This window comes from Chroicocephalus ridibundus, chromosome 10 (genome assembly GCF_963924245.1).
Source record: "Chroicocephalus ridibundus chromosome 10, bChrRid1.1, whole genome shotgun sequence".
NCBI classification, from domain to species: Eukaryota; Metazoa; Chordata; class Aves; order Charadriiformes; family Laridae; genus Chroicocephalus; species Chroicocephalus ridibundus.
The window spans coordinates 17,518,582-17,545,922 of NC_086293.1; the positions used below are offsets into that span (position 1 = coordinate 17,518,582).

General features: G+C 48.5%; 1 protein-coding gene across 5 annotated transcripts in view; it reads left to right on the plus strand.

Moving 5' to 3' along the window:
- Positions 1-20,375, plus strand: part of CADPS (calcium dependent secretion activator) — a 221,235-nt gene extending 200,860 nt beyond the window's left edge. For all 5 annotated transcript variants that reach the window (XM_063347848.1, XM_063347849.1, XM_063347845.1 and 2 more), the window contains 2 exons: positions 17,151-17,255; positions 19,039-20,375. In XM_063347848.1, the coding sequence (XP_063203918.1) occupies positions 17,151-17,255; positions 19,039-19,218 (285 nt within the window). In that variant the 3' untranslated portion in view covers positions 19,219-20,375. The remainder of the gene's footprint in view (positions 1-17,150; positions 17,256-19,038) is intronic.
- The last annotated feature ends 6,966 nt before the right edge of the window (positions 20,376-27,341 follow it).

A 27,341-nucleotide genomic window follows, 5' to 3' on the forward strand; every position in this document is an offset into this window, starting at 1 on the left:
CCACCTGGCTTGACCCACGCTGGCTGCGGGCAGCAGCAGGAGCGTGTGGGAGCTGTTCCTGTTCCTATCCCCATCCCCATTCCCATCCCCATCCCCATCCCCATGCTGGCGGGGCGGCGTTGGGACGTGTCTCGCGTACAGGAGTGTGTGCCCGCGAATGGGGTGAGCTGCGGGGTCCTTGGTTCGCCAGGAGGGAGAGGGATGTGCCGAGCCCTAGCCACCCAAAAACTGGAATTATGCTTTGAGCGGTGGCATGTCATCTTTGCCTGGTTGCGGCTGAAGAAGCGAATTGCCCCTGAGGTCGGCTCTCGGCGCGGCTGAGGTGCTGCTGGCAGGGTTTATGAGTACGTGGGGGTCACCTGGGCCCAGACCCCATTTAAATCGATGCCGTGTTCACCTGCGTTTCGGTAAGGACAGGAGGAAATGCTTAACGCTGTTGTCCTGGGCTTGATCTCAGCCGCAGCCCCTTGTCCCCCTCACCTAACGCAGCGAGGCAGCGCGGAAACGGGGTCTTTAAGCTCCTTTGGTCTCTGCACTGATGGTCGTGTTTTCCAAGGGCGCTTTAGGTGCTAGCTACCTTTTTAATATGAAAGAGAAGAGGGATAATCAAAAAAGGTATTTATGATGCTGAATTAGACTTGGGCCTGACTTTACTCTTGCTCCCCCCAGCACGGCAGAGGAGCAATCCTCTTAGCGGCAGAGTTTTTCCAGGCAATGAGATTATTAACACTTTCGAGGCCGACTCCTCCACTGGCTTAGTGCAGCAATGCTGGCTTACCCCAACCAGAAGCTTTGTCCAGTTTTAGGATGTTAGATGTTAATACATGCGGCAATGGCAGGTAAACGGCTTAAATCTGCCTGCAGGCAGTTCCTCTGGTCTCAGTGGGATGACGTTAGAGACACTCGCAATATGGGGCTAAATCCCCTTTCTGTGCAGTCGGGAAAAGACCTCTTTTTTTGCTGTGAGGAGTGCAAGGGCAGAGTTGCACAGCGCAAGGTTCCCTATCACACGTTCGGAGGTGTTTGCAGCTCCCAGGATATTCCTAATCCCCGCATTTCTCCGCAGTCCTGCCCAGCGTTTCCATTCATTTCCCCTTTGTTTCCTCCCAGGAGCAGAGTCTGCAGAGTGTGTCAGGCCGTCTCCCAACAGAAGCTGGGCTAATATGTCTTTTTTGGTCTTTGCCATGATTTCTTAGCTCAGAAACCATCTCTCTTCCCCTGCATCGTGTGCCCTGCTCACACCTGCAGAACAGGGCGATGGTCTTGGAGAGATACTGGTGTTTATGGAAGATTTTTGCAATATTTCTGTGTGGTCTGTGTGTTAACCCTCTTAATTCTGCAAATTAGTCAGGGGGTTTTCTTTCCTCCCCCCGGAATAGAGTCATCTTAATTTTAAAAATCTGTATTCTTAGGATCATTGAACGAACAGATTGATCGTGGAGTTCCGCTGGTAATCAAAACCTAACTAGCTTTTTGGCAGTGCTGTTTAATGCAGAGTAACATGACTTATTTACTTGGCCTGGCTCACTAATTTGATAACATTTAAAGCTAAAACACTGTAAAAAGGCCCGTTGGTAGAGGGCGGTGGTAACAGAAGAGTTTCAGAATAGCATCGTCGCATCCTCTCCCTGCGTTCCCGCGCGTGGCTGGGTGCTTTGGGATGTAAACTGCTGTGACGCTCTGCGTGCAACGTTAAAGGATCACAAACTCTGGGTAGTGCCTGGTGAAAAGTAAAATTCTGTCACTTTTTCCCAGGAAAGGGGGCAGAGTTGACATGCAGAATGTGACTGTTTCTAGGAAGGATGAGGCAGAGGCAGGCAGGTGTATCTTAAGCATGGGAAAATACTTTCAGAGTGATCTCGAGTCTTTAGATCAATCCTGCCAAATTCAAGTCCCCTTTGGCTCAGGACACTCAGAATTTCGTAGGATCAGAGCTTGTAAATCCGTAATTTTGTCTGAAGGCAGTGGGCGCTTTACTTGTCAGCATTGTGCCCTTTGGTGGAAGTTATTTATACATATTTGTACGTGTGTTTTTCTTTACACACACCCTTAGATACTCACCGTATAGGTTTCAACCCGTCAGAATATATGTGATCCAGAAAGTCTATGATTGACTAGTAGATAGCGTGAATGCCAACCTTTCTTCCTTATAAATTGGTAAACAGTAATGTAAAACATACCGAGAATATTTCCTCCCCAGCCGCAGGCGAGTCGCACGTACACAAAAGGCTACTGAGCGTCGAGTGAGCTCCCCGAGATCCTGCGAATTCCAGCATCCTGATGCAGTCCTTAAATAGCGCAGATGGCATTTTTCTCTCTGATGATTAATTCAATATCTTACCGAAAAAAACAAAAACATGCTTTTGATATGAGAGATCAAAACACCAAGAGAAGCTCCTAAGATTGCAAGGACCTAAAAAAAAAAATTAATTTATTTTTTTCCTCCTTGTACTTCTTGAAGACACCAGCCTGAGTAGAAGATAAGGATTAAAACAGATGTGCTTAGTGCTAGTTCATCTGCTTAAATCTAGCAGTCTCTGAGATCAGTGATTAAAAAGCCATCTCTAACTTTGATGAAATCCACTGCAATGGTAATACTGTGTCTCTGATCGCTTTCTTATGGGCCTCATGTCTGCCTAAACCGGACATAGAAAACATTTCACTGGAGATGATACATGGATTATATGGGTCAATTATACACTTAATCTGCCTTCTGGGGATTAAATGTGCATAGATTGACCCTGCGTATTTGGCTTGTCCTTGGCAGTTATCAGATCAGGAAGGGTGCCTTTACCAAAAAGTCTGGGAAGAACTTAATCACACGGTGATACAGCCCGCTGGGGTGGCAGGAGTCACCGTGCTTTTTGCAGGAGGCAGTTTTACCACTTCGCTGTCACTCTCGTGTGTTCCGCGTCCTCGAAGGTCTGTGTCACAGCCGGGATACCAGACGGAGAGTTTTCTCCTGAAATGAGGAAGCGAGCCCCTTCGTCTCTGCGAGACAGAAGTGGTTTTTTTGCCTTGACGGCAGGGTGGGATCGCTGGGGTCCGGGCGGGCGCAGCGGGGAGGGCGAAGGGGGAGACCAGGGTGTTTGCTCTGCCCTGTGCCATCCTTGGTGCAGAGGGATGGTCACTCCAGGTCCTCCCCCAGCAGCGAAGGAGAAGCCAAGCCTCAAATGAGCCAGCGTCTCCTTCCCACTGCCCTCGGGCAGGCAGAAGCCCCCAGCTGGGGCTCTGGGGCCAGGTCCCGTCCCTCAGGCTCAGCTCAGTTGGGTTTTTAGAAAGCCCCAGCGATATCCCAAGGCTGATGTTGCAGCTGGTGGATTTTTGTGGCCTTTCCCCAGCCCACAGCCCAGCAGAAGGGCCTGAGGACGTGGCTCGGGACTGTCCTTGTGTTTCCAAAGGTGGCCACCCTCGCTGGTAACTGACTTTGGAATATCAGAGATACCAAGTAAGGAGGATGCTGGGCACTGTGCAACTCACAGGCTTCAGCAAAACCCTTCTGCAAATTCCCAGGAACCTGACTGAGCACTTCTCACTGGTTTACTGGAGGATCCACAGGCAGCTCAGCATATGTTTCAGTACCTACTGATTTGGAACCTGGTATCACACCTGAGTATACAGAAAATATTGCAAAAGGCAGACTGACAGCTGTATCGGTTAATTCAGTAAGTCCTCTGCAGAGGCTTGGGCATTAGCTTATTCTTAAAAATCAAAGCTTTTGACTTCAGCGGGGTTACCCACTTGAATTTTGGCAGCTCCTTCAAGGCGTGCTTGCAGGATCGTGGCATTTCTTGCTGGAGCATAAGACTTGCACAGCGCAATCAAATGCCAAAAGAGAGCCCTTCTCACCCTCCCTTCTCCTTCCCCTCCTCGAACCCAAAAGCCTGGTCGTGAGTCAGTGGAGCTACTCACTGTGAGTTAGAATTACTCACAGGAGGACGGGTTGCAGGATCAGGGGAAGAACGGATATCAGACTGTGCGCCGGGCTCCCATCTAATATCTGCTTGCAGCCGCACTCACCGCTTTCTCTGAGACAGACAACAACCTGTTTCCCTCCTACACAGCTAGACTGCTCATTAGGGCACTAACTCTCTCCCACTCCCATCCTGATATGGCCTCCACTGAGCTATTTCTTCTGCCTTGTTTTTTGCTTCTTTTCTTTTTTTCTTTTTTTCCCCCCCCGCTCCCCCCTTCCCGAGCGAGTTGTGAAATGAAGACAATTAGGCAGATTGATCTCGAGGAAGTGCAGCTTGCTGGGTTGTTGGTTTTTTTTTTTTCCTCCCCCTGCATCTTTGGAAGAGCCGGAGCAGCGCAGCGTTTGCTGCAGGGGCTGCCGCAGCCCTTGGCTGGCTCGGATGGGCTCGGACCCGGACCTGCAGTCAGTCCCACTGCAAGGACCTGTGCTGGGGAGAAAAAAAATAAAATTGTGATGGTGATTATCCATGTATCATGTAGAAAGGGACAAATTCCCTCTGTCCTGAAGGGGCACAGCGTGCACCGTCCTTCCCCAGCCTCTTTTTCTCCCCGTGTGCCTGCTCGGAGCCGCACGGGAGCGGGGAGAGGAGCTTAACACGGGCATCGCTCACGAGAGCCATCCCTCGTCCTTTTAGACTCCCATACGTGAGCTTCACGCGGCAGTGAGCATGCCCTCGCGTGTGGCCTCCCGCCTCTCCCGCGTTCCCCTTGGAAAGGTTTCTTTTCTGAAGTGTTCATTTAAGTGGGCTCCATTTAATTTATTTTAGGGAGAGTCTTAATAAAATAAGTCCTAGATCTGTCACTGGATTTTACATGCTCGTAAGGGGTTTTTTTCCCCCTCCTAAATGTCTTTATCAGAACAGCTTTTCATGTTCCAGTAGACATTTGGTTGAAGACAGTTAATTTGATTTCTTTTCCAGAGGAGATTTTCCATTAATCATTCTAAGAAGGCGGACTGATTGCTCTGTTACGTTAAGGTCAGCATAGGCTTGCTAACATCATCCACACAGTGCTTTTGAGCGTCGGAGATGTTTGTTTTAGGGCAGGCACTGAGTGAAAGATCATTTATTCCTGGGTCGACATGAGTGGCCAGGGTAGGTTTTGGGGAAGAGGTGTATTGTATCATGCTGTATTGCGGGCAGCCAGAGAGGATCCGAGCAGCCTCTCTGCCCCCGCACCGGGAGCTGCCTGCGCACATTTATAACTGTGCACAGGTCGCGTAGTACACTCTGAGCGAAAGCTGCCTTCCAGCTTCGTTTAAGAGTCCTTGGCTAATTGGAGCTCCGCTCCTGTGGGTCGTCAGGAAGGAGAGCCTGAAGGTGCTGGCGTTCCCCGCCAACCCCATCCCAGGCGGGTGCCAGCCAAGTCCAGGGGATGCGAGGAGCGTGGGAAGGGCCGGGATGTCCCAGTGCAGGCAGATGTGGGGGGCTGCCCCCCCTCAGCCCGCCGGGACACGGCTGCCGGCAGCTTTGCTCCCTCCCTGCGGGCTGCGCAAAGGCCCTTTGCCCAAAGAAACTCCCGATGCGCGCCGGGGTGAGCCGACGGCCCCTGCGCGGACAATGACAAATTGTCCGATTTCCAGCAGCGCCTTCAATCCCTCTTTTCCTTTCCTCCCCCCGCCAGCCAGCCACACACAATTGCTGCCGCTGCCCGCGCCGGCCAGCGGTGCGTGCGAGATTAGCCGTCCCAGGTCACTTCGTTTCTCTTGATCTGCGGCTCTTTTCCTTTCCCGGTGCTCCTTTAAACCTCGCCCTGGATGTATGATATCAGCATTCAAAAATGCTTAGCAGGACTCGTGCAGGGAGTGCGTTTTCTCCAGTGTGTATTCCCAGGAGCGATAAAGGGGAGCTGCTCTCTCCCGCGTTCAGGACCGAGGTGCCCTGGCAGCCTCTGGCTACTTTTATTTTCAATTTGCAGGCTATAAAAGAACCAGCTAAAGTCTATCGAGTCCCACTTCACGACTGGTTTCAATCCAATCTGATAACGAGTATAATTAAAGTATTCCATAGCATGCATTACTGCTTCTTATGGAGCAACTTTGCAGCCAGTTATACCGTCACCGCCTTGCGCTAACAGGGCCCTGGAGTGGGGACAGAAAAAAGCAGCACACTGGGCGGGTATTGCATTTTACTAAGCTGCTTTATATAGAAACTGAGATTTTTAACATGTCAACTTCATTTCTTTTTTGAAAAATGGAAATAAGCAGAGAATATTTTATAGGTTAAAAAAAAACAGCATTTGGGAATGAACATCCATACAGAAGTGGCTTAAGCGTGTGCCTTTATATCTTTTTATGCAAAAGCTCTTTCATTTAGGAAAACTGAGGTCTGCAAAATCCTGCAAAGCAGAAATTTTGGGGGGGGTTTTACTTGACGGTTCCCAGCAGGCGATGTGCAGTTTGCTGAGCTGTATCTACAGCAAAGGGAGAGAGGCCCCAGCACCCCGAGCCCCGCTGAGAGCTCGGTGCCCTGCCTGCAGGGACACGGGATGCTGAGGACCAGCACACCCTGCGGAGGCAGGGGCTGCCAGCTCAGGGACATGCGTAGCCAGGACAGGCTTTACCTTTGTCTGAAAGGCAGTGTTTTCTGCAGATGTATAGCACGGTGCCCAGGATTGGGGCTGTCCCGTCTCAGAGGGGAAAGGAGGCACTCACGGAGGCTCGCTGCCTGCAGGTTTAAGCGTGGGGTATCCCTGGTTTGAGGGTGTTGTGAGTAAGAGAGAAGTTGGAGGTGCTGCCAGGACCGATGTTGGGGGCTTCCTTCCCAGATCACAGTGAGCATCGGCTACTTCATCGCTCCGAACGCCCTGCCGTAGGTAAATAGCTGTTCCCACGCAGGTCTCCCTCGCGGTTTTCTCTGCCTGCTGCCCTCCATCCAGCCCGGACCAGCACATGGATCGAGGGGTTTGCCCTCCTCAGAGCAAGGGTAGAGCACATGGCCAGGCTTCGGAGATGGTCAGCATGCGGGCTGGCGTAGGAGTTTGCTCACATGCTGGGACCGGGACATCCCCGGCTGTAGGAGGAGCTGAGCCAGCGTAGGAGTAGCTATGAGATCAATGAGATCTCCCCAGGGGAGGAAGCTCAGGGAGACGTTGGTATGTCCTGCCTGTGGCTGGTCCCCAGAGCTGCCCTGCCATCACCTCTGCTAGGGATGCGAGTACATGGCTTTTGCCCAGGCAAAGATTTTGGCGTGTGGCTAGTGTCTAGACCACCCTGACGTACAGCTTGGGAACGCCTGTGAAGTACAAGCCGTTGTATCCCCACCAGCAGAGTTGTTCCTCCTCTGGTGAAGGTGCTGTACCGTCCACAGGTCCCTTTGTGCCCCTGCCTGGCTGTGTGCCTGCCGAGGGAAACCTGTGCTTGCATGATGAGCGCATGGATTGCCCACAAAGCCACCGATGGGCCAAATAAACAAACCTGCTCCCACCGCGGCATGTGGGGCTGCAGTGGCACAAAACGCGTGTCGGTGTGAACTGACTTTGTGCAGCACTGAAAGCAGAGTGTGTTAGAGACGATCTTCTTGGGCATCTTTATTTGCTGGGGACCTTGGCCCTGCTGGCACGAAAGATGTCGATCCTCCTTTTCCTCCTCCACAAGGAGTACAATTAAGGGCGGAGGGAAATTTGATGAGTTGTGCCCTGTTGGTGAGCAAGGAATTCGTGCGATCCCACCGGCGCACGCAGAAAACGTACCCAGAAGGAGCCCCGCCGCCTCCCCCCCCATTAACACCCGTGGCACCGACCTGCCGAGCCCCGTCGGGTCCGACGTTAAGCCAATTAAGGGTGAAGCGCCAGCCTGAGCGCGCCCTGTTGCCGAGATCCCCAAACAGTGGGTGATCGCAGGTACCATATGTACTGCAAAGAAGCGTGCGGCACTTCAACACGCCTGGGTCTGCGTTTCAGCTTTCATTCTGAATTCTCTTCCCTGTTGGAAGGCAGAGCTCTTAGGCGATTCAAAGTTTTTTTGTGGTTTATTTTTGGGAAGAGAAAAGGAGCTGGGGGGGGGGAAGATAATGTAATTCGGTGATGCCATTTGCATCCCAGACAGATGATGAGTTGCTCTGGCTGGCAGCTTAACCCCGTTATGCAACGCTGGGACCGTGACTTTATTAAATAATAATACAAATTATTTTAATATCGAGCCCCTTTGACTTTGTAACTTCCTCGTATAGCTACGTTGTCAACGTGAATGAAATTTCTTAGTCCAGGAATGTAAAATAGAGCAAAAGGCATCCAGAAATCACAGCGCTGGGGTGGATGTTGAAGAATACACTGCGTGTACTTGCAGAGATAGCATTACAGCGATAAGAAAAATCCCAGTGCAGCCGTTTATTTCAGTAATAGCTCAGTGTGAGTGTGACCTGGGAGAGCCTAGGCAGATCCACGAGACTTTGATAGAATAAAGTAATAAAATTTAAGGAGGGGGAAAAAAAAAAAGACCCTGGGGTTTCAGGGGATTTTTATTAAATTGTTAGCACTTTACTAGATCTCTAGAATTTAATGCAGAGTTTAATAGAGAGGTTTAATTCAGAAAATGAGGGGCATTTTGCCTCTCGTGAGGACTGCTTGCCCGCGCGTGGGCAGAGCCCTGCCGCGGCACGGCGGGTGGAGGATTTGCTCCTGCGGGCGAGATGCAAGTGTAGAGTCCGGAGTCTGGCAAAGAGTTCACGTATCCCGAACACGTCCGATTTGTGCACTTTCTTTCTGAGCACACCAAGCCGAAGACCCCACGGAGAAGTTAAATTAGCAAGCGGCAATCTGTTACCAAAACTCCGATTTATTTTCTGAAAGAGAAGATACTTTCAAAAGTGTGTGAATTTGGAGGGGGTGGGGGGGGCGGAATTACCTTTCTAATAGCAAACGGTGGGCTGCCGAGCCCCCTCGGGGTGCTTTGCTGTTGCGTGCTCCGTAAAGCTACACCAAAAGACCTACTTTTGATGTTGACTTTTGCATCCCTAAGGAGAGTATACGCGCTTAAAGAATTACGTGCACTAGAAAAGCTACCTAATGATGGGACAGTGTTATTATCTGGCGTGCGGCAGCGTAGCGGGACGATAACTATTTATTTACTCTTTGCGGATAATGTTCTGTTATTTTCTAGTCTTTGGCAATAGCAAGAGAGCATCTGATATATACAATATTGGTGTGTATCCAATTGTTTGTGAACATCCCAAGTTTTGAAACATGCTCGTGAGAGAGGAATATAAGCCTTAAGCTTGAAAGGCTAAAAAGCAGAAAGCCCCACACGTAAATGCTATTATGCACTTAATGAGGCAGGGTTTAAAAAAAAAAAAAATCAGCCACACAAGTTGGTTTTATCAAAGAAAATGTATAAATAACAACCAGTGATTCAAACTGCCTCACAAAGGGAAAAGCAGGGACGGGAAGCTAGCACTTCACTTGTGGCATTCAGATAATAGTATTTACTACACTAATCTTTTGGACTTAGCAATTGACAATCAATATATTATTATCAACAAGCGTTAACGCAAACAAAAAGCTTCCATTTCTTTTTTAACCGTGTTCCCTTAAGTCCCTTAAATTTAATTAAAACTGGACAGCTCTCCCGCTAGTACAAATTAGACTTAAAATCATATTAAATATTTGTTCTACGGGAAAACAAAAGTGTCAGCTTGCGCTACCAGGTTTGGCTGCCTTTCCCCCCCCCCCCTTATTTTTTTTTACACACAGAGGGGAAAAAAAAAATACCAGCTACTCAAAGTTAAAATAAAGTCTCTCTCCCTCCCTCCCCGTCTCCCAAGACTACTGTCTATAACATGTTGTTCCTTATAGAAAGTGGGATATGGTGGCATTTGCTTGATTAACTTGCTCGACAAAAGTGACAGCTGCTGTGGGTGCATGTAGCTAAGCTGCACAGCGCAGTTCCGCCTTTGTACATCTGTCAGCAAAAAAGGAGGAATAAAGAGTGAAAAGAGACAAATTGGTCCCAAAAGGCAATCCATTCAACTCAGGAGGTTTGCTCTATTCAAGCACTCGCTGGGAATCTCAAGTGCTAGGTAGCTTATTCAATTTCATTCATTCTTTAGAATGAGCCCACAAGTGTTTAATTTCTTATTCTGTTGAATAAAAAAAGGGGAGCTTTTTTTTTTTATTGGAAGCATTAATTGTAAGACTAGCTGATCAATGCCGATGATATTAACTCATTGCTTATTTTCTGGTTAGCTGTGTGCTCTTAGATCCACAGCCGTTAAACTTCATTTCTGTAACGCGGGCAATGTCACACCAATTTCTACGTCCCAGGCGTGCTCAGAGGTGCAATATGTGATCCCCTGAGCCCCGGCCCCCGCAAGGCTTGGGGGAACGGGCCAAATCCTCAGCAGGTGTAAATCGAGAGAGTCACTGGTTTATTATTGACGCCACCCATGGCCGTGGCCAGGACACAACTGAGCCAGATGCTCTTTGCCTGTGGGGCTGAGCCCCTGACCCCGCTGCAGGTTCGGCCCCCTGGGCCGGAGGAGGTTTTGTAGCTCAAAATGCCGAACGGCCTTTGGATGGCTCTTCTGGTCCCCTGGCGAACGGCAGGGAAGGGGGAACCCTTAAGCAGGGCACTGTGGAGTGATACCCGGCACAGAGGATGTTTTTTGTTGAGGAGTGGGATCAAAAGGTGATGGAGGCATGGGATGGGGATTGCTGCGCGGGCAGGTCCCCGCTTGCCATCCAGAAAATGCATGCTTGCAGGGGGGAGATGCTCCTCTTCCTTCTTCATCGTGTGGCAGGTCTGTCCCCATCTCCTCACCAACACTGGGGACCAAAGCTACGTGTGCGCTTGAGGGACCGCAGCTCTTCACCCGCCTTGGCTGCCATGTCCTCCTCCAGGGCCACCACCATGTATCGTAGCTCAGGAGATTCAGACAGACTTGTGTCACCAAGGCCCTGTCCCTGCTCTTTCCTCACCCTCCCGGCCGTGGATCAGCCTGGGGGATGGCACATCACCTTCTGCAGCAAACAAAGCCCGGGATCAAACTGGGATCACCTATGCTGCCGTGTACATTTAGGCTTGCTGGGAACATCTCTCTTTTTTTTTTAAAGAAAAGAGTATGAAACTGCATTGGCCATGAGGCTCCATGCTTCACACTTACTGTGTTTACCAAGTTTTTGTAATTGCAATGACCACCTGGGATGAACAGCGAAAGAAACATTGAGGGAAGGTGGAGAAGAACACCTTGGTGGCCACAGAAGACCAGAGGGACAAGAGCGGTCCTTCCGTGACTGTCGTCAAGCAGCCCGGGCTTTGGGTTGCAGGCCTGCAGACAGCTTCGTGGGTACAAACCTGGCCGCGTGTGCGTACGGGGCACACCATGAGCAAACGCAGGAGCACGCATGGTCTGTGGGCAGGCAGACTTCACCAGAAGAGCTCCTGCTCCTGTCCACCCAGAAAGTCTTCAGCTGTGAGAGCAAAGCTGGTCCCCGGAAAGCGTGGTCCTGAGCTGCTGCGGCTGCATCCCTACCTTCCCTGTGGAGACAACACCTGCCAAGGGGAGGTGGCTGCCGTGAATGCATGTGACAACGCCGAATACCGAATTTGATCTCAAGAGCTGCCCAGGATGGGGATGGACACGGCTCTGTCGGCTGTCACGTACTGTCAGCAGTTGTAAATGAGCACATCCCTGCTGTGCCTCCCACAGCTGAGCTTCTGGCCCATTGGACAGGGACGCAGACAGAAGATACAGAGAGTCGGTAATTTTTTAATCTTTTTTTTATTTCTGGCAGATCAAGTCGTTTTGAGAGAGGGCTGCTGCCTGAGAGCAGGTTCTGTTTTCCTTTGTGAACTCAGGCTCACAGTCAGCCTGTTCCTCTCTCCCATCCCACCTCTGTGGTCCCCTCCCTCCATGGTGGCCGGCTCCGGGACGCTGCGGAGGCGCCCAGTCCCTCACCTTTGAAACACCTTGAATTGAAGGGTTCATTTCAAAGCTGCCTTTCAGCATTTCAAAACAAGTCCGTGTCCCGGACAAAGAGAGGGAGCCAGCCAGCGTTCGGAGCCTCCTTGTGCAGTGCGTGTCACCGTTTTAAATAGATTTGCCCTGCTTGGATTGGTTCTGGTTGGAAAGCGAGTACTGAAATGAGAGGTCATAGGGGAGAGTTACTATGGTAATTGAGTAGTATCACCAGTAGTTTTGCTCTTATGAGCATTAAAGCACATAATAATAGACAAACAACAGTGGTTAAAGCAAGCAGGTAGGATTACTATGTTCTTTTGTCAGAAGTATATAATGTCTTGTAGTCAGTTTTAAAGACTTCTCAACCCCCAAATCCACCCAGCAGTCACCTGCTGAGTAATTTTGTATGCCTAATCTCTAGCCCTTAACTACAAGCTTTCTGCTAATTTGAGGCAAATGGGTATTTTTGACACTAAATAGGGCAGTAAAGAATCCCTGACCTAGAAAAACTCCATTCCAAGGCACTGAGAGCAGAAAAATATTCTTTCAGCATCCTTGTGAGACCTTTGGAATGACATAAAATAGCTTTGACTAAACTGTGCTGCAGCCTTCGATTAATGGTTTGCAGAAACTTGCTTGAACATCCCTACTACAACTTCCCCCATAAAACTTGTCACTTCAGATTGCCATCAGCCACCACAACAATAATCATTTCATGCCTATTGCTAATTGCAAGCACAGCTGAGGCTCAGCGGGGTGCTCTTGCACAGTCCCAGGCCTTTATACCAGCCTCAATCTGTTGTATGGCACTTGTTCACACACAAAAAAACTACCAGTAAAGGCAGAAAGAGGCAGAGTCACAGGTTTCTTGTAATCCCTCTGCTACCCTGCTGACAACCCAGCCCTATAAGCATTCCTGGTTTTGTCCCACTCTTTACAAAAGCTGAAGTGACCTTAAGCTACTAGTATGTAAGCTTTTGAATGAAGAATACAGCTCCTTCAGGTGCCTTAAGAAGCGGTGTTGCATCTGGCTTACGAGATTCTGTTTGCAGCACCCCTGGGGTGAGCTGTGGCTTCCTGTAACATGTAAAATATGAGTGTGAACTCAAGGTTCATGGCAAGGAACAGGAGGTCATGCTTCCATTCAGCTCACACCAAAGAAGACGGGGGTTTGCAGATGTTCCTGGGTATGTGTAATGACACCACCTCCCGGAAAGCACAGGAACCCAGCGCAGGGCTTTTTTTTTTTTTTTTTTTTTTTTGATGAAATGTGCCGCACTCAGTGTGTTACTTGCAGATTTATTCATATCAATTTTTGCAATTTATGTATTCAGAGACAAACTTGCTATTTCAGCAACTTATTGATCATGCTTTTGCTTTCAAAAAAAAAAGAAAAAAGGCGGGGGCGGGGGGAGGAAACGGGACGAAGGAGCTTCTTGCTCGAGCTGGTCGGGGTGTTGCACGGACAGCCGTGGAAGCCCACCCCTTGGCATGCTTCAGCTCCTCTAACGCCTGCCCAGGAGCACCCCAGCCAGCCCACGGCCCACCTCATCTGCCCAGGCTAGCACCTGGCATTGAGGATTGCTGTGACAGACAGACGGGGAACAGGAAAACTAACCTTAAAGAGGGATTAAATTCCTGGCTGGGCAAATACGGTATCTGCTTGCTGTTACTGGGCTCTGATAGCGTCTACGGAGCATCTGTTTGCATTTCCTCTGCTGTTAGCCAGGCCACACCGCACAGCAGGCCGCAGCACGCCTCCGCGGCAGCCCTCGTCCCTTCCCTGCTGACGTCCCAGTGGATGTGTGGCATCCACCACGCGTCCACCAGGATGCGCCCTCCACAGCCGCCCCTCACCCCGCGCCCCCACACCGAGTGTAAATTGTCGTGTGAGCGATGGGCAGGGATGCCAGCCACCATCAGTGACATGTGCGCGCAGCAGTTGTAGGTCGTGTTGGGGTCCATGGGCCCGGGAGCATCGAGGAGGTCTACTCGTTCTTTACAACCAGGAGTGAGGAGTTTTGAGCCTAGCTGGCCCTGGGGCTCCAGAAATGTGCCTGAAATGCGTTGCAGCCCCATGGCAAGGCCCCAAAGTTCAGCATTTGGGCTGCACCCTCGGCACCTTGTGTATGGGGACAAGCAGCAGGGCTGGAGCTGGAGCCCCAAGGAACCCTGCATCCCGGGCATGCTCCCTACTGCCCTTTGGGGAATGGCAGCCCCACACGGGGGGAGCGAGGCGGCCAGTGTCCAGACAGGACCACACCGTGCTCTTTTGTCTGAAATCATCATGTTTCCATTTCGGAGCATTTGGCTTTGTTGTTGTTTTTTTTTAATAATATAATCATATGCAAATGTTAACTTCTTTGGTAGGTTAGTCATGAATCAGAGGGCTTGTGCGTCTTATAGCACATCAACACTAGTGATAGCTAAAGGGAACATTTAATTTATGGGCTAACTTATTTTTATGAATATGCAGGGCTTAAATTCAGCAGTTGGTGTGTGCTCTATGAAATGACGTGACGGTTTTGTGTATCAAGATCAATGAATTAGACTTTGTCTTTTTCTGAAAAAAGCAGAAAGTCTTTGGAGTAACTTAGCTTTGAGAAAGAGAGCTCCTTTCCTGCCACCGAGCAATACGCCTGGCCGAGCCCTTGCCCGCCGGTGCTCCGGAGGAGAGGGGTACAAATGGGATTCGGCTCGGAGGAGTTTGCGTCTCCCCAGAATCCAGCGTGTTGGAGTGCCTGCCAGACACACGGCAAAATGTTTAATTTAGCTAATCTGAAGGTCTCGCAGCAGCAAAGTCACCTTGCTGATAACTTCCAGGCAGAAGTTATAATTTCTGTTTTGGATCCATACAGCCGTGTAGGTGTGTGTGGCACGGGACAAACAGAGATGGCAGGACCTGCCCCCGCCAGGGACTTCTCCTCTCATTTAGAGGTGACAGACACCTGGCAGGTCATTCTGTGGGAGATGAGAGGCGGCAGTGGAAGGGAGAGGGCCTGCACATGTAACATACGGCCGCTTCGTTCCTCTGTGGGTTTTGATTTAAAGAGGTGGTGGAAGGAGGTGTTTGGGTGACCCGGGCATCCCTGTGCCAGCGCAGCCCTGGGTCACAGCTCAGGTCACTAATGTGACTCATTAAGTGTTTGCGTTTTGATTGCAGAAAAGTAACATTATAAACATTAATGATTTCTCTCTGTTTTGTCCACGTGGGCCCCCAGCATTACAAGGGAGACCAGCCAGATCCCCCAGTGACGGCGCTCGCGTTGTGCCACACAGCCAGCTGGGTGCTGTGCGGCCTGAGAGGTTTTCACAGCACCCACAGGTAGCCCGGGCTCTCTGGGGGATGCCTAGGGATGCTCTGACCTCTCAGACTAGTCTGAGGGATTGGGGGGTATAAAGACCCACTGGACCTTCACATCTATGATTTTGGTCAGGCCTACACCAGCGAACCAGGGTGCTTCACTCGCAATTCAACCCCAGTCTGACATCAGGACCGCAAGTGACAGCTGACAGTATCTGAGCTTGATTTCTGTTATGGAGAAAGCTCCTGCTTTCCTACATTAATTAGTTTCATTCAAGCTCTTAGCTCCTGCCAGGTCTCCATCCCGGAGATGAAGGGCCAGCAGGAATCTGGTACAAGTTGCACAGGGTGTAAGCATCAAGCAAGAGACTGCCATGTGCCATTTCTTTGGTGACTCTTCCATCCCTTTATTTCCTCCAATTTATTAAGCGGTGGTGTAGAACTAGAAATAGAGGAACACCTATCTTCATTGAAGTGGGGGAAAAACCCTTCCCCACGCAGCATGACTAACCTCTGCTGTCTGCTCGGGGTTCAATAATGTGCGTTGAGCCCACATTTTTGTGCTGCTGGGCTGGTTTAGCTTGGACTCAATCGGTTGTTCTGGTCAGCCCCGTGCCAGCTCACGCACTTGGGTTGTGGGTGCTCCAGGACGGCAGTGCCTGGTGCTGCCAGCTAAACCTTACGGTGTGGGAGCCGCATGTCCAGCAGTGCCAGCCACACGCTATCGGCAGCGGGGCGCTGGCCATCAGGGTGGAGAGGAGCAAGTCACCGGCCTCGGTTTTGCAATTGCAGAATATTCAGTTGCCTTCATTCGGTGTCAGCGCTGGCAGCTTCAGCAGCGAGAGGGTGGAGGGCATGTTTCTGCCTCAGAGATGTGCCCGAAGGTGCAGTGAAGGGAGGCAGTAACACCCGTTGGACTGGTGCAAGGGTTGGGGGGAGCTGCATTTCAGACTAACCTGGATGGCGCTTGATCAGGATTTTTATAAACGGATACGGTATTTTTTTTTTTCCCCTTTAACTGGTTCTAGAGTAATTGCAGCTGATCTACAGGGTAGGTTTTGATCTGTGTGTGCGTGTAAAAGAGAAGGATGTGACTGCATACAGAGGCGTGATGCGTTTCTGGACGCAGACCGCTTTGTAATCAACTGTTTTTGTGATTTCCCCACCACAGCTCCAGCTTTTCCTTCTCTTGAGGGCTGGCTGCTCGTCTGCGTGGCGTCAGACGTGCAATGCCAGCCCTGCGTGAGCAGGGCGCTGATCCACAGCCCACCGGAGCCTTCCTGCACTGCAGGGCTGGCGGGCTGCTGCTGCCACACAGCTGCAAGTCTTTTTCACAGACGAGCAGCAGAATTTCGGCCCCTGGAGGGGCCCTGTGAGTTCAGCAGCTTGAAACAAGCTCGTTTGTTTGCTGCTTTTCCATCTTTCATAATTGTGAGAGTGAAACCAAAGCATTTCCCGCACAGCCTGGGCAGGCGCCTGTAGGTGCTTGTGCCAGCATCCTCACCCGCAGCCAAACCTTGTCCCGCACCAGCCTCCCCTCCGCTCGCCGTCAGGGAACCAGACTCGCCCCGCGGCTGGTTATGTTTGAATTTCAAGAGGGTAAGTAGCTTGAGTGTGGGCCTGACACACTTAAAGGCAGGACTGTGCTCTCACTGGGGGGTGGGAACGGCTTAAAAAAATGGATTGGGCCAAACGCACACCACTGCCGGCAAAGTCCCGTCAATGGCAAAATCAGCTTGTAGAAACCTTGCAGTGTTGCTGGTGGCGTTACCCCTCCTAATAAGTTTGTTGTTGTTGTTATTATTAAAATTTAAAAGTTCGTGCATGAAAATTCTGTGTAAAAGGGGGTGCCTGTCTGCCCTCTAAGTCTGTCATGTCCCACGAAGGGGCTGGCTGGTGCTGACTGCGCTGGGGGTCACTCGGGGCACGGCGCGCAGCCCCGGGGCGGTGCTGGAGGAGTCCTGTCTCTCTTGCAGCAATGGTACACCAGCTCCATGAATGTCGTCTGCACCTGGCTGACGGACCGCATGGACCTGCAGCTTCACATTTACCAACTGAAAACTCTCATTAGGATAGTAAAGGTAATCGGCCGATGCGTTTTCAATACCATCTTGCTTTTGGAAGGAGTGTGTGTGTGCGCGCCTGTGTGTGTGGGGGATGTTCTCTTATACAAACTGTCACCAACAAATAAATTAAGCCTTTCATTAAAATTCTTAAAAATTAAAGATACTTGTGTATATGACAAATATCAAAGGATAAACAGGAACTTGAAACACATACAGATGCAAAATACAGGTATGCAAAGACAACCAAAGTAACTGCTTGCATGAAAAAAGGAAAACTCTTGCTATTCAACCCTGCCTGCACAAGAAGCGCACCAAAATTAGCCTTTTTGTGGACAAACGTTGATCACAGCAATGAACTCCAGTGTTAAAATGGGTTAAATCAAACCAAAAGTTTTTAACACTGTTTTAGAGAGACATTTAAGCCCAGCTATGGCTTGTGATTATTGTCAGAATGCAAATGAGGACTGTTCTCATAGTTAATTGAAGTTGTTTCTTTTACAATGGGTGTATATAATCAACTCTAAGAGATCACAAAGGTGAGATAACATACCCTGAAAGTAACATTTTTTGCCTTGAGTGCACGTGTATGTGTATATGTGTGTGTGTGTGTGCGTGCCTTGGACTAATGATAATTATTTCAGTGTGAAATCGCAGTGGTTTACATGAAATAATAAGATCACAGAAGGGGGTAAATATATTTTTGATCATTTTAGGTTCTATCTAATGCTTTTTGGTCTAGTATTTTATAATGTTTATGGTCTTGTGTGCAGTGAACACATTGAAGGCATGAATAAATTAAAACTGAAATGTATTAAATGTGCTTTTCGTAACTGAAAACAACAGGCACAGACAAATTATTTCTACTTGTCAGTTAGCTGAGGAAACCTTTCTTCCTTGTGCTTTATTTATACCAATATTACATCCAGAAGCAGCTACAACAAATCCAAGGACTTTCTGAAATAGCAGAACAGTAAATAGTTTCCACACAGAGCACAGAGCAGAATTAAATGAACTACAAGGCCGGAGTTTTATCTCAGTCATTAATTTTTTTAAACATAAATTCAAATGAGAGATATTGATCGTAATAACAAGGGAAATATAGCTAACTATGGAAATACAATCCCGAGTTCAGAATTAGGTGAAGAAAGAGAGATTTAGGAAACACATGCCGTGTGCTTATGTTTATACATCAACAATTTTCCCCAGTATCCTGGACTTAGTTTATTTAATCCCAATACTGTATGTGGGATTATTTAACACAGAGCATTCCGGGAACGTGTAATCACGTCTGTGGTTATGAGCGATCAGCGTTCTGCTGCGTGAAGAAAAATAACTAACGTTACAGGCAGATGAATGCACCCAGAAGCAAGGATTTAGTTGGGGCAGAGCCCCTATCTGTTGCTTCGATGTCTTTTTAGACCCCAACCTACCGTATGCAAAGCTCCCCTGAGCAGCTCCCAGTACATCCCAGCTTTGAAGCCTTTATCAGCCACACAGCCCGGCCGCCCTGCGAGCGCTGGAGTCACAGAGCTGTGATTTCCTGCTCAAGGCACCCTAAAGGGACCTCTGCCACAGCAAAGCGGTGGCCAGCAGAGACACCCCTCCCCTCCATGGCCTCTGTGCTGCCCGGGGCAATGCAAAACACCTGTGGGGCCGAGATTTCCCTGGCATCGCAGCCTCTTCCATCAGTGGCCCCAAACCCCAGGGAAGTGGGGGCACTGGATGACTCCTGGGGGGTCAGCCGGTGTCCTAATCTCTGTGCTGTCTCCTCCTTCCCCCGTGCCTCTCCCCACTTTAGAAAACGTACCGGGATTTCCGATTGCAAGGCGTGCTGGACTCCACTTTAAACAGCAAAACCTACGAGACCATCCGGAACCGGCTGACGGTAGAGGAGGCCACGGCGTCGGTCAGCGAAGGCGGAGGGCTCCAGGGGATCACCATGAAGGACAGCGATGAGGAAGACGAAGAGGACGACTAGGGAAGCTGGCCTGGAGGAACCGGCTGGGGGTCGCCTGGTATCCGTGCATGTACCTCGTCTGTAACTCAGTTAGCCACATTAGGAATTTTTATGTCAGCTCTAAATGCCCATGAGAAGTTTACCAATACAAATGCCATGTTAGCTGTGTGGTAATAAGATTAGCACCTCTCTTTGATTCATCGGTTTCCTAATTTCATATCTATATGTTCATAAGCAATATGGAGCACCATTGTTTAATACTGTTAATGGAAAAACTACATAGAAAACATGCTAGGTGTGTCCCTGTTATAATTAAAGTTTAAACAATGCTTCATTAATGTACTGTATATACATTGATGGTAAATTGTTGTGAAGATGAGTGAATCGAGTCCTTTCATTTCTTTGTTACTCTTCTGTGGATGCCAACTGCTTAAAATTAATAAAAAAAACAGCTTTGTTTTTAAATGAAAAACGAGGCAATTACAAATGATTTTTTTGTTCTCTCTGTTCATTTAAAAACCAGAAAACAAACAAACCCAGACAGCCGTTTGAATCACTCTGCATCCTTGTTAATGTACCAGGCTCTTCCCTTCAATATGCAGTTAACTCCATAGAGGCTACATCCCAAAGGATTAGTCATTCTAATTGCCACACCAGATTAATCCTATCATTATGGATATATCATGCCACATTACGAGTCCAAAGCAGTTGTTTTATGTTGACGTTTGCTCCTCTAAATGTTACATTTTTGTTTAAATTTCAAATAACCGTGTATGTACAAAGACAACTTTAATTACAATCTTAGACTATACAAATGTGTTTATAATAATATATTGAATATTTATTTCGGTAGATTGTAACCATAATTTACAATTCCTCTGTTTCACAATGGTTTTTATATATGTCATGTACATTGCATTTTGACCAGTAACTGCATGTCCATCAGTCCCCCTCCAGAGCTTTTACTTTCTGTGTAAAATAGTGATCCATCTTGCTTTTTTTGCCTTATACAAGCCGACAGTTGTAAAAGTGTGAGAACTGTGGCTTCTCAATAAATAACTATTCAGATGTCCTAAGAATAAATTATGGAGTCTTTTTATGTCTGCCTTAGAAAAAAAAATTACAAGCTGAGATGTAAGAGCCCCCACCTCTCAGAATAAAGGCATTTTCTTTTCTCATGGGTGTTTTTACAGTTTATTAATTAAGAAGATGGTTTCCTGATTTGTTCCCAAAGGTCAGGGTGGGAGCAGAGTGACTATTCCCCAGGTGCAAGGACATTTCTGCTGTCACCTCCACTGTTTTTTTCCACCGTTATCTGCTCCCTACATCCTGTGATCTGTCTCTGGATGGCTAATTGATGGTCTGCTCTGGTACAGCCCCTCTCGTTACATGGTCATCGACCTTACCCAACACTTACCTTCCACCAAAAGGCCTCAGTTTGTATTTTAACTTCTCCCAAAGAAGCCAGTTGCAGCAGCCTGCAGGGCACTTACAAATGCATGGCAGGGGGGCAGACCCCTAGCTGAAATTAAAAAGCAGCCATGAAATGAAAAAGCAGGCTGGTTTGATGGAAAGCATGTCGGGTTGGGAGTTTTCTGAGAGGTTTTGCAGTCACTCCCTCCCAGCAGCCAATTCAAACCGAAAATGACTCCTGCGAGCCTGGGTTTCAGTCATTTGAGAGAGAAGCAGAAGAGCTGATGTCCTTCACCCCCAAACACAGCAACCTGTTGCCACCTTGGGGAATGAGGACAAATGTTCACCACCCACAAATAAAAGATGGGCAAATGTTGGAAAAATGCTCTGCCTGGACAAACTTTCCTGATACAATGAACCATTAAACTAAACCATCTTCCAGTGCCCAAGAGCCATGAGACACTCTCTGGACTTATGGGAGGAAGAGGAGACCTCTGGGAACAGCCTGTGAAGGGAGTGTTCAGTCCCAAATGGGGCTGGGATAGTGATAGAGCCTGGAGCACATTCACCTGCCATGAGGAATTTTTGGGGGCCTTCCCTCTGTGGCAGAGGTGCTCTCCAGCCCCATCTGGATGGCCACACCCTACACATTCAACACCCACCTACTCATGGTGACCTGTGTACACCACCTCTCTTGGAATAGGGACATTAGCAGGGTCTTTAGGAGTGGGTGGTAGGCACGCATGTTTATCACCATTTATGTCTTGATAAGCCATTTGTTGCACTAGGATAGACAAGGTTTGAAACCTGACTGTAGCCCAGAAGATCACTTCTTGGCTTTTGTCTTGCTCCACAATGCTGGCAGAGGGAAGCACTGCCAGGAAAAGCCACGTGTGAGAAGTTAGGCAGGAACATGGCCTTGTGGCCACTGACACAAGAAGCTCTTCCCCCTTCTTACTCACCTTCCATCTGTGCAAATACTTGGTCCTAAATACCCAGAGGAACTGAGGTAGCAGTAGAGTGTTTAAGTCATATTGAGTCCAACAGAACCAGTTCAGGTGCCTCTGCAGGTCTGTCACTGGGATGTGTACAAAACCCATCAATATCTTCACCATTATGCTTGGAGCCTTCAATCACACCCCAAAGCCCTCACAGGACTTGCTGACAAAACATGTCTCACAAGACATAAAGCAATGAAAAACCTCAAGCACCACCTGGTCCCTTCTTTCTAGGTGGTTGAGATCCACTTGAGACCCATACACATAGTGATGCATACTTGTGCTCATGCCCTCTTCATCCTCTCCCTCAGCTGTCACAAATATTTATATGAAGGGCAACAGCTCCAAGAGGAGGCACTGGGAAAGCTTCACCTGGGATGGTCACCAGGCTGGTAGGAAAGAGCACTAGGGGAGACCCAAATTTGTAGTTCTGCTCCCAGTCAAGCAGAGCAGAGCTGGAGAAACAGCTTGATTCTTCTCTGGAACTGGCTCCCTCTTTTTTTTCCTAACATGAAATATTTATTGGATAAAAACACAGCCCACTTCCACCTGCCACCTTTCAAAATAGTGAGCCCTGCTCAGTTTTCTGGATGAAAGAGAGTGGGCGCAGCCTTCAGGAGATGATCCTTGGCTTTCCATCGCTAACACACATAGGTGCCTTCCCGAAACAGCAGTGATGGACACCCTTGTCTGAGTTTCTCTGTCATTAGCAATGACCTTATAGCCTGTGGCAGCTTTTTGCATGTCCTCAAACCCCAGTAAAGCACCTCAGAGACTCCATCACAACCCTGAGGACATGCCAGGCTTGACCACGCATTCAAAACAAGGAAGAATTAGCCAGCTAACTTCTTTTAAGGAGTCTGGACCCAAATTATGAGCTTCAAGTTACAGACTTTAGTGTGAGCGGGGAGAAGAACTCACATACAAGCAATGCTTCAAAGCAGGATTTAACCTCCCACTCCAGAGACTGCAGCCTGTGGTTGAGCAAAAGAGTGCATTGTACCTTGAGCCCCACTGGCTTTAACCCTGCACGTGGTTATGTGGGTGCTGGCAGCCTGACCCTGTCCTGTATGGGTGCTGCACCATGGTAGCAGGAGCAAGAAGTGCCAGCTTGGGTTAATCCTGCAGAAATGTTGAATCCAAAATGGTTTGGTTTTGTCTGAAAAACATACATCCAGGTTAAAGCTCTCCTGGCCACAGACTACACTTTGGACAGGACTCAGGCTCCCGCAGAGCACATCTACGCCCCGGGCAGCATCTAAAAGGGCTTGCTGACGGATGGGAGCACTCTGGCAAACCCAGCCGAGGAACGCAAAGGTTTTGCTTCAACCCATTGCTGCAATGAAACGAGCTCCAACAGTCAAAGGACTTTCTGCCAGTACAACTGCACCTAGATGAAGAATCTGCCAGTACAGTTATGTCAATCAGTTTTGGGAAAAGAGGAAAATTTCATTCCTCTGCCAGCAAAATTTTAAATGATAGATCAGGCCAAAACTTCTCTCGTATTTACAGGGAAGTCCAGCGAAAATATCCTTTTTTTGACAGACTTACTTAAAGCATGTGGCATGGAGACTGAAAATGCTATCAACTATTTGACTGACAAGTGTCAGCAGCTGTTCATCCAATTTGTTTTATATTTCAGCAACTAACAGATTCTTTCCCCTCTGCTGTAATGCATGTCTCCTGGCCCATAGGCATCTTAGAAATTGCTTTTCTGCCTCTCTAGTGACCAAAACGTCAAAAATATTAGAAGACAATTTGTGTTCAGAAGCATAAACAGGCATGCAGCAAAGCAAAGATGATTTTGTCAATGTTCAGGCTGTGTTCTTTTTTAAAAAGTCACAGCAAACCTAAGGCAAAAATTACTTCTCTAAGCTTTAAAAGAAAAAGCTAAAGCAAACAAAGCATCCCATAAATCAGCACAGGTTAAACCATCATCTACCAAGGGAAAAATCACTCATCTAACGGCCAACCAAACCGCAGCTGAGCCATATTTCAACCTCTGCACTTAGCCTGTGAAGTTCACGACTCCGCACTACCGCCACCGTCACCAATGTTTGTTCAAAAACCTGCTCCATGGTGTCACGATTCAACAGAGCCACTGCTGCATCAAGCTGAGTCCGACTAGGACAGCCCCTTAAGCCATTCACAAAACCCAGCCTTCTTCATCTTAGGTCTAGCAACGCTTTCAGAGACTCTTTGATCCCTGACTGCATGTAATATAAGTTAGAATTATTGCAGTTGCCACCCATTCGGAACTTGCTGGACTAAAAAGCCTGTGTGACACCTCTCTCCAGTGAGCGGTATTCAGCTGTATTTCCTTTATTCAAGCACATTTAGGCTCTTGAGCTGAACCTGAAGTGATTATTTTCCTCAGCCTTTCTAAAAGATGCATATTCCATTTCAAGTTGTAAATCTGCATTTGTTGTAACTATGCAAAATATGGGAGAAAAAAAGTGCAGAGATTATATGCAATCTGCCAGCAGAGTTGTGTGCCATGAGGAAAATGCCTCACAGGTCAAAACAAAGAAAAACACTGAGCAACAAATTAGTTGCAGGCAGTAGCTAATATGGAGATCAAAAGATTAAAATCAACATGCAACGATGAAATCACTGGAATAATAGGAGCACTTAAGAAGATTAAGTCAATAACAGAGTCCAGTAGTACAAAAATAAGATTTTGATTATACTGTAAAATTTGATATTGGGAGAGCAAAAGCAATTACAACCACGACATGCTTCGCTCTCCCCGCCTTAGACCATCTTGGCTCATTTCCTATGCAAGGAATACAGTTGTTGAAATAAACAGAAATGTTATGACTCAAGTGCTCGATTCAAAAACAAACCAGGTGGTCAGATCAGATTGGGGACTGACAAGACGGGATCTGTAAAATGAGGACTTGTTGCAGATCCTGGAGGATACGACAGCTGGGGGCGGGGGGGGAAACAAAGGCCACACCGTTTAGGACTGCTTTCGGCAGAGAGAGCTCCACAAGCAGCTGATCTTGGGGGGCTATCCCAGGCTGTCAGCGGGAGAGGAGAGGCATGCTCTGGAGGGGAGGAAGGAGGAGAGGAATAGCTCAAAGGCTCGAAGTGAATGTGGTGGCGAACTCTGATGACAGGGAAGGAGTTTTGCTATCCAGCTAAACCACCAAAGATTGCAGGTTTGGTTTTGCGATGTGCATCAGAGGAAGAGCACATGGGAGGCTCCAAGCCCATCTGGACCCCCACATAAGGGACAGAGACATGTCCCAGAGACATGTTCTCACCAGTGCTGGGGGTCACCCAGTAGCACAGCCCAATGGGGATGGGAAGGATGACCCGCCCAGAGGTTGCTAATACTCACCACAACAGATCTACCCTTGGCCAACCCAGCTGTGTAAGCAGGAAGAGGCGAGCCAGTCCCTCCAACACACACTGGCCATGGGACACCAGCCTCGTGCACGGACTGCGGAGCCAAAGGCCCATAGCTCCCCCACGGAGAAACCTTCACCCTGGTAGGGACCTCCTCTCCCAAGAAGTCTCAGAGCCCTTGGTGGGTTCTGCAATGCTCTGCGTTTGGTGAGGAAGAGCCTAAGCAGCTCCCCTGCTCCCCAGAGCTGATGACTCGCCTGGGCTTTTCTCTAAATTGGTTTGCAGCAGCACCAACTTCAGCCCTGCCCCCGCCCCCACCCCAAAATCACAAGCTGGGCTCATAATTAAATCAAATAAATAAATTATCAGCTATTTTTACAGAATTTGTGGGTGTTCTTGAACATTCAGGGAATACTTGGGTCGCGCATTGAAGATTTTTCCTGCAATAACAAGGGCTGGATTTTTAGTTTGGGCTCTGATTTTTAGTGGTTCTTCTAGATCGTGTCTTCTGGAGTGAAACTGGCACTTTTCTTGTGCCCAAGTGGCAAAGCAGCAGTTTCACCAGTCAACCTAGGGGTCCTGCCAGGCTCTCTCCAACTCAGACACCATGACCAGGGACAAGGATGCGGCAGCCCAGCAGGTCCCGCGTGGTCTGGAGGAAGGAGGTAACATGCTGCCATCCGCTGTTATCTTGGTACCTCGCAGACCATGGAGTCCTGCTCTGCAGCGGATGGGGACATCTGTGACAACAGTTTGAACAAGGGCACATACAAATCTCAAACAACATAACATGTGGCATAACCAGAAAGATTGGTCAACACCAAGTGGGGAGTGAGTTGCAAAATGACAGTAGAAAGACTGGCTTTGGGAAGATTCATACTCTATTTGACTTTTGTCTTTGAAAAAGCAAGTACTTTTGAAAATTAGATGGTTTTCTATCTCATTAAGGGGAGAATAATTCAAAACACGTGGGGTTTGTCCCACTTTTTTTTTTTTTTTGCCATCCTTCTTTCAAGCAAAAAAGGGAAGGAATAGGAACACAAAACTGAAGTGGGCTACCACCCGTTTTCACTGCTTCTTGCTCCTTTTTCTGAAACGTTTTCAGTAGGAAAGTGAGAACAAGGCCATCCCCCCATTATATTCTCCTTCTCTACTTCCTCCCACCTTTTCTCCTAAATAGAAAATAAATAAGGGGAAAAAACACACAAAACCAGAAAAATTTTAAAGCTCCCACTCTTTCAAAACAAAAAAGTACAACATTTCAAAACATTAGGAAGGGACATCTTTCAATTTCAGCATTCAGAAGTGATATGCAGCATTGCTCCATTACCGCAACGTGGAGAATGACTATTTCCAACAAGAAGGATGGAGAACAGCAGCTCACCCCTCCAACAATTTCTTGCTTGCCTTACTGGCCAGGTTGGCTTCGGACATGATGTGGACTCAGCCAACTCCTCGACTGTCTCCTGGGCCAGACCGGTCTCGCACTGGGAACTCTAGACTTCACCCATGATGTCTCTCTCCACTCCTCACAGGCAGGCAGTGTTTTTGGGGCATAAAGCCTGGCTGGGATCGAGCCGTTAGTTACCATTCCTGTTGACAGGCAAACTAGAATAGGCTCTGGCTCACTTTCTCCGAGCTGCGGAAGGAGGAATGAGCCGAGAAAAGAGTTCATTCAATTGCTTCTGTTTGGCAGCTCTGCAGGACTCTCCGCATAGACAGAAAGATGTGGCAAGTGAGGAGTTGCCATTTTTAGAATTACATAAGCCAGTTTGATTGCCATCGAGGCACTCTGTGCAGCTCCTGCCACAGTGCCCTGCTGGTTGCTCTGCAGTGGGGCTAGATTTCAAACAGCTTTAGGAGCATGTCAGATACCAGCTCTTAAAATTAGACTCAGGTTAAAAATGTTCATGTTACCTGCCATCACTGACAAATTCGACCAGCACAGCCATACAAGGACTCTGGGCCAGTTCACTTCCAAAATTCCACTAACCACATTTGCTCTGGGACCAATGCAGTGCTCCAAAACCCAGCTCCTCAGTAGTGTTTCATTATGCCAAAAAAAACCCCAACCCTAAATAAAATAAACTAAAATTATCTGCTTACATATATGCAGCAATGTGTGCATAACCCAGTGAACAGGCTGAAAAAATAGTGTGAAGGGACTCAACACCTCAGCTGCAGCCAAGGTGGCTTCGCCATGCACTGCCCCTGCCCCATGGATAGTCGTGGCAGTCTCCATTGGGTGACAGGTCAGTGGGGTCACCCCACTGACCGTAAGGGTCCTACAGGATGACAGGGACTGCCTGTGGGGGCTGAGACATTGGTACTGCTCCTGTTACACAAGGTACCGTAGTTTCAAAGGGGTAACAGGAAGCA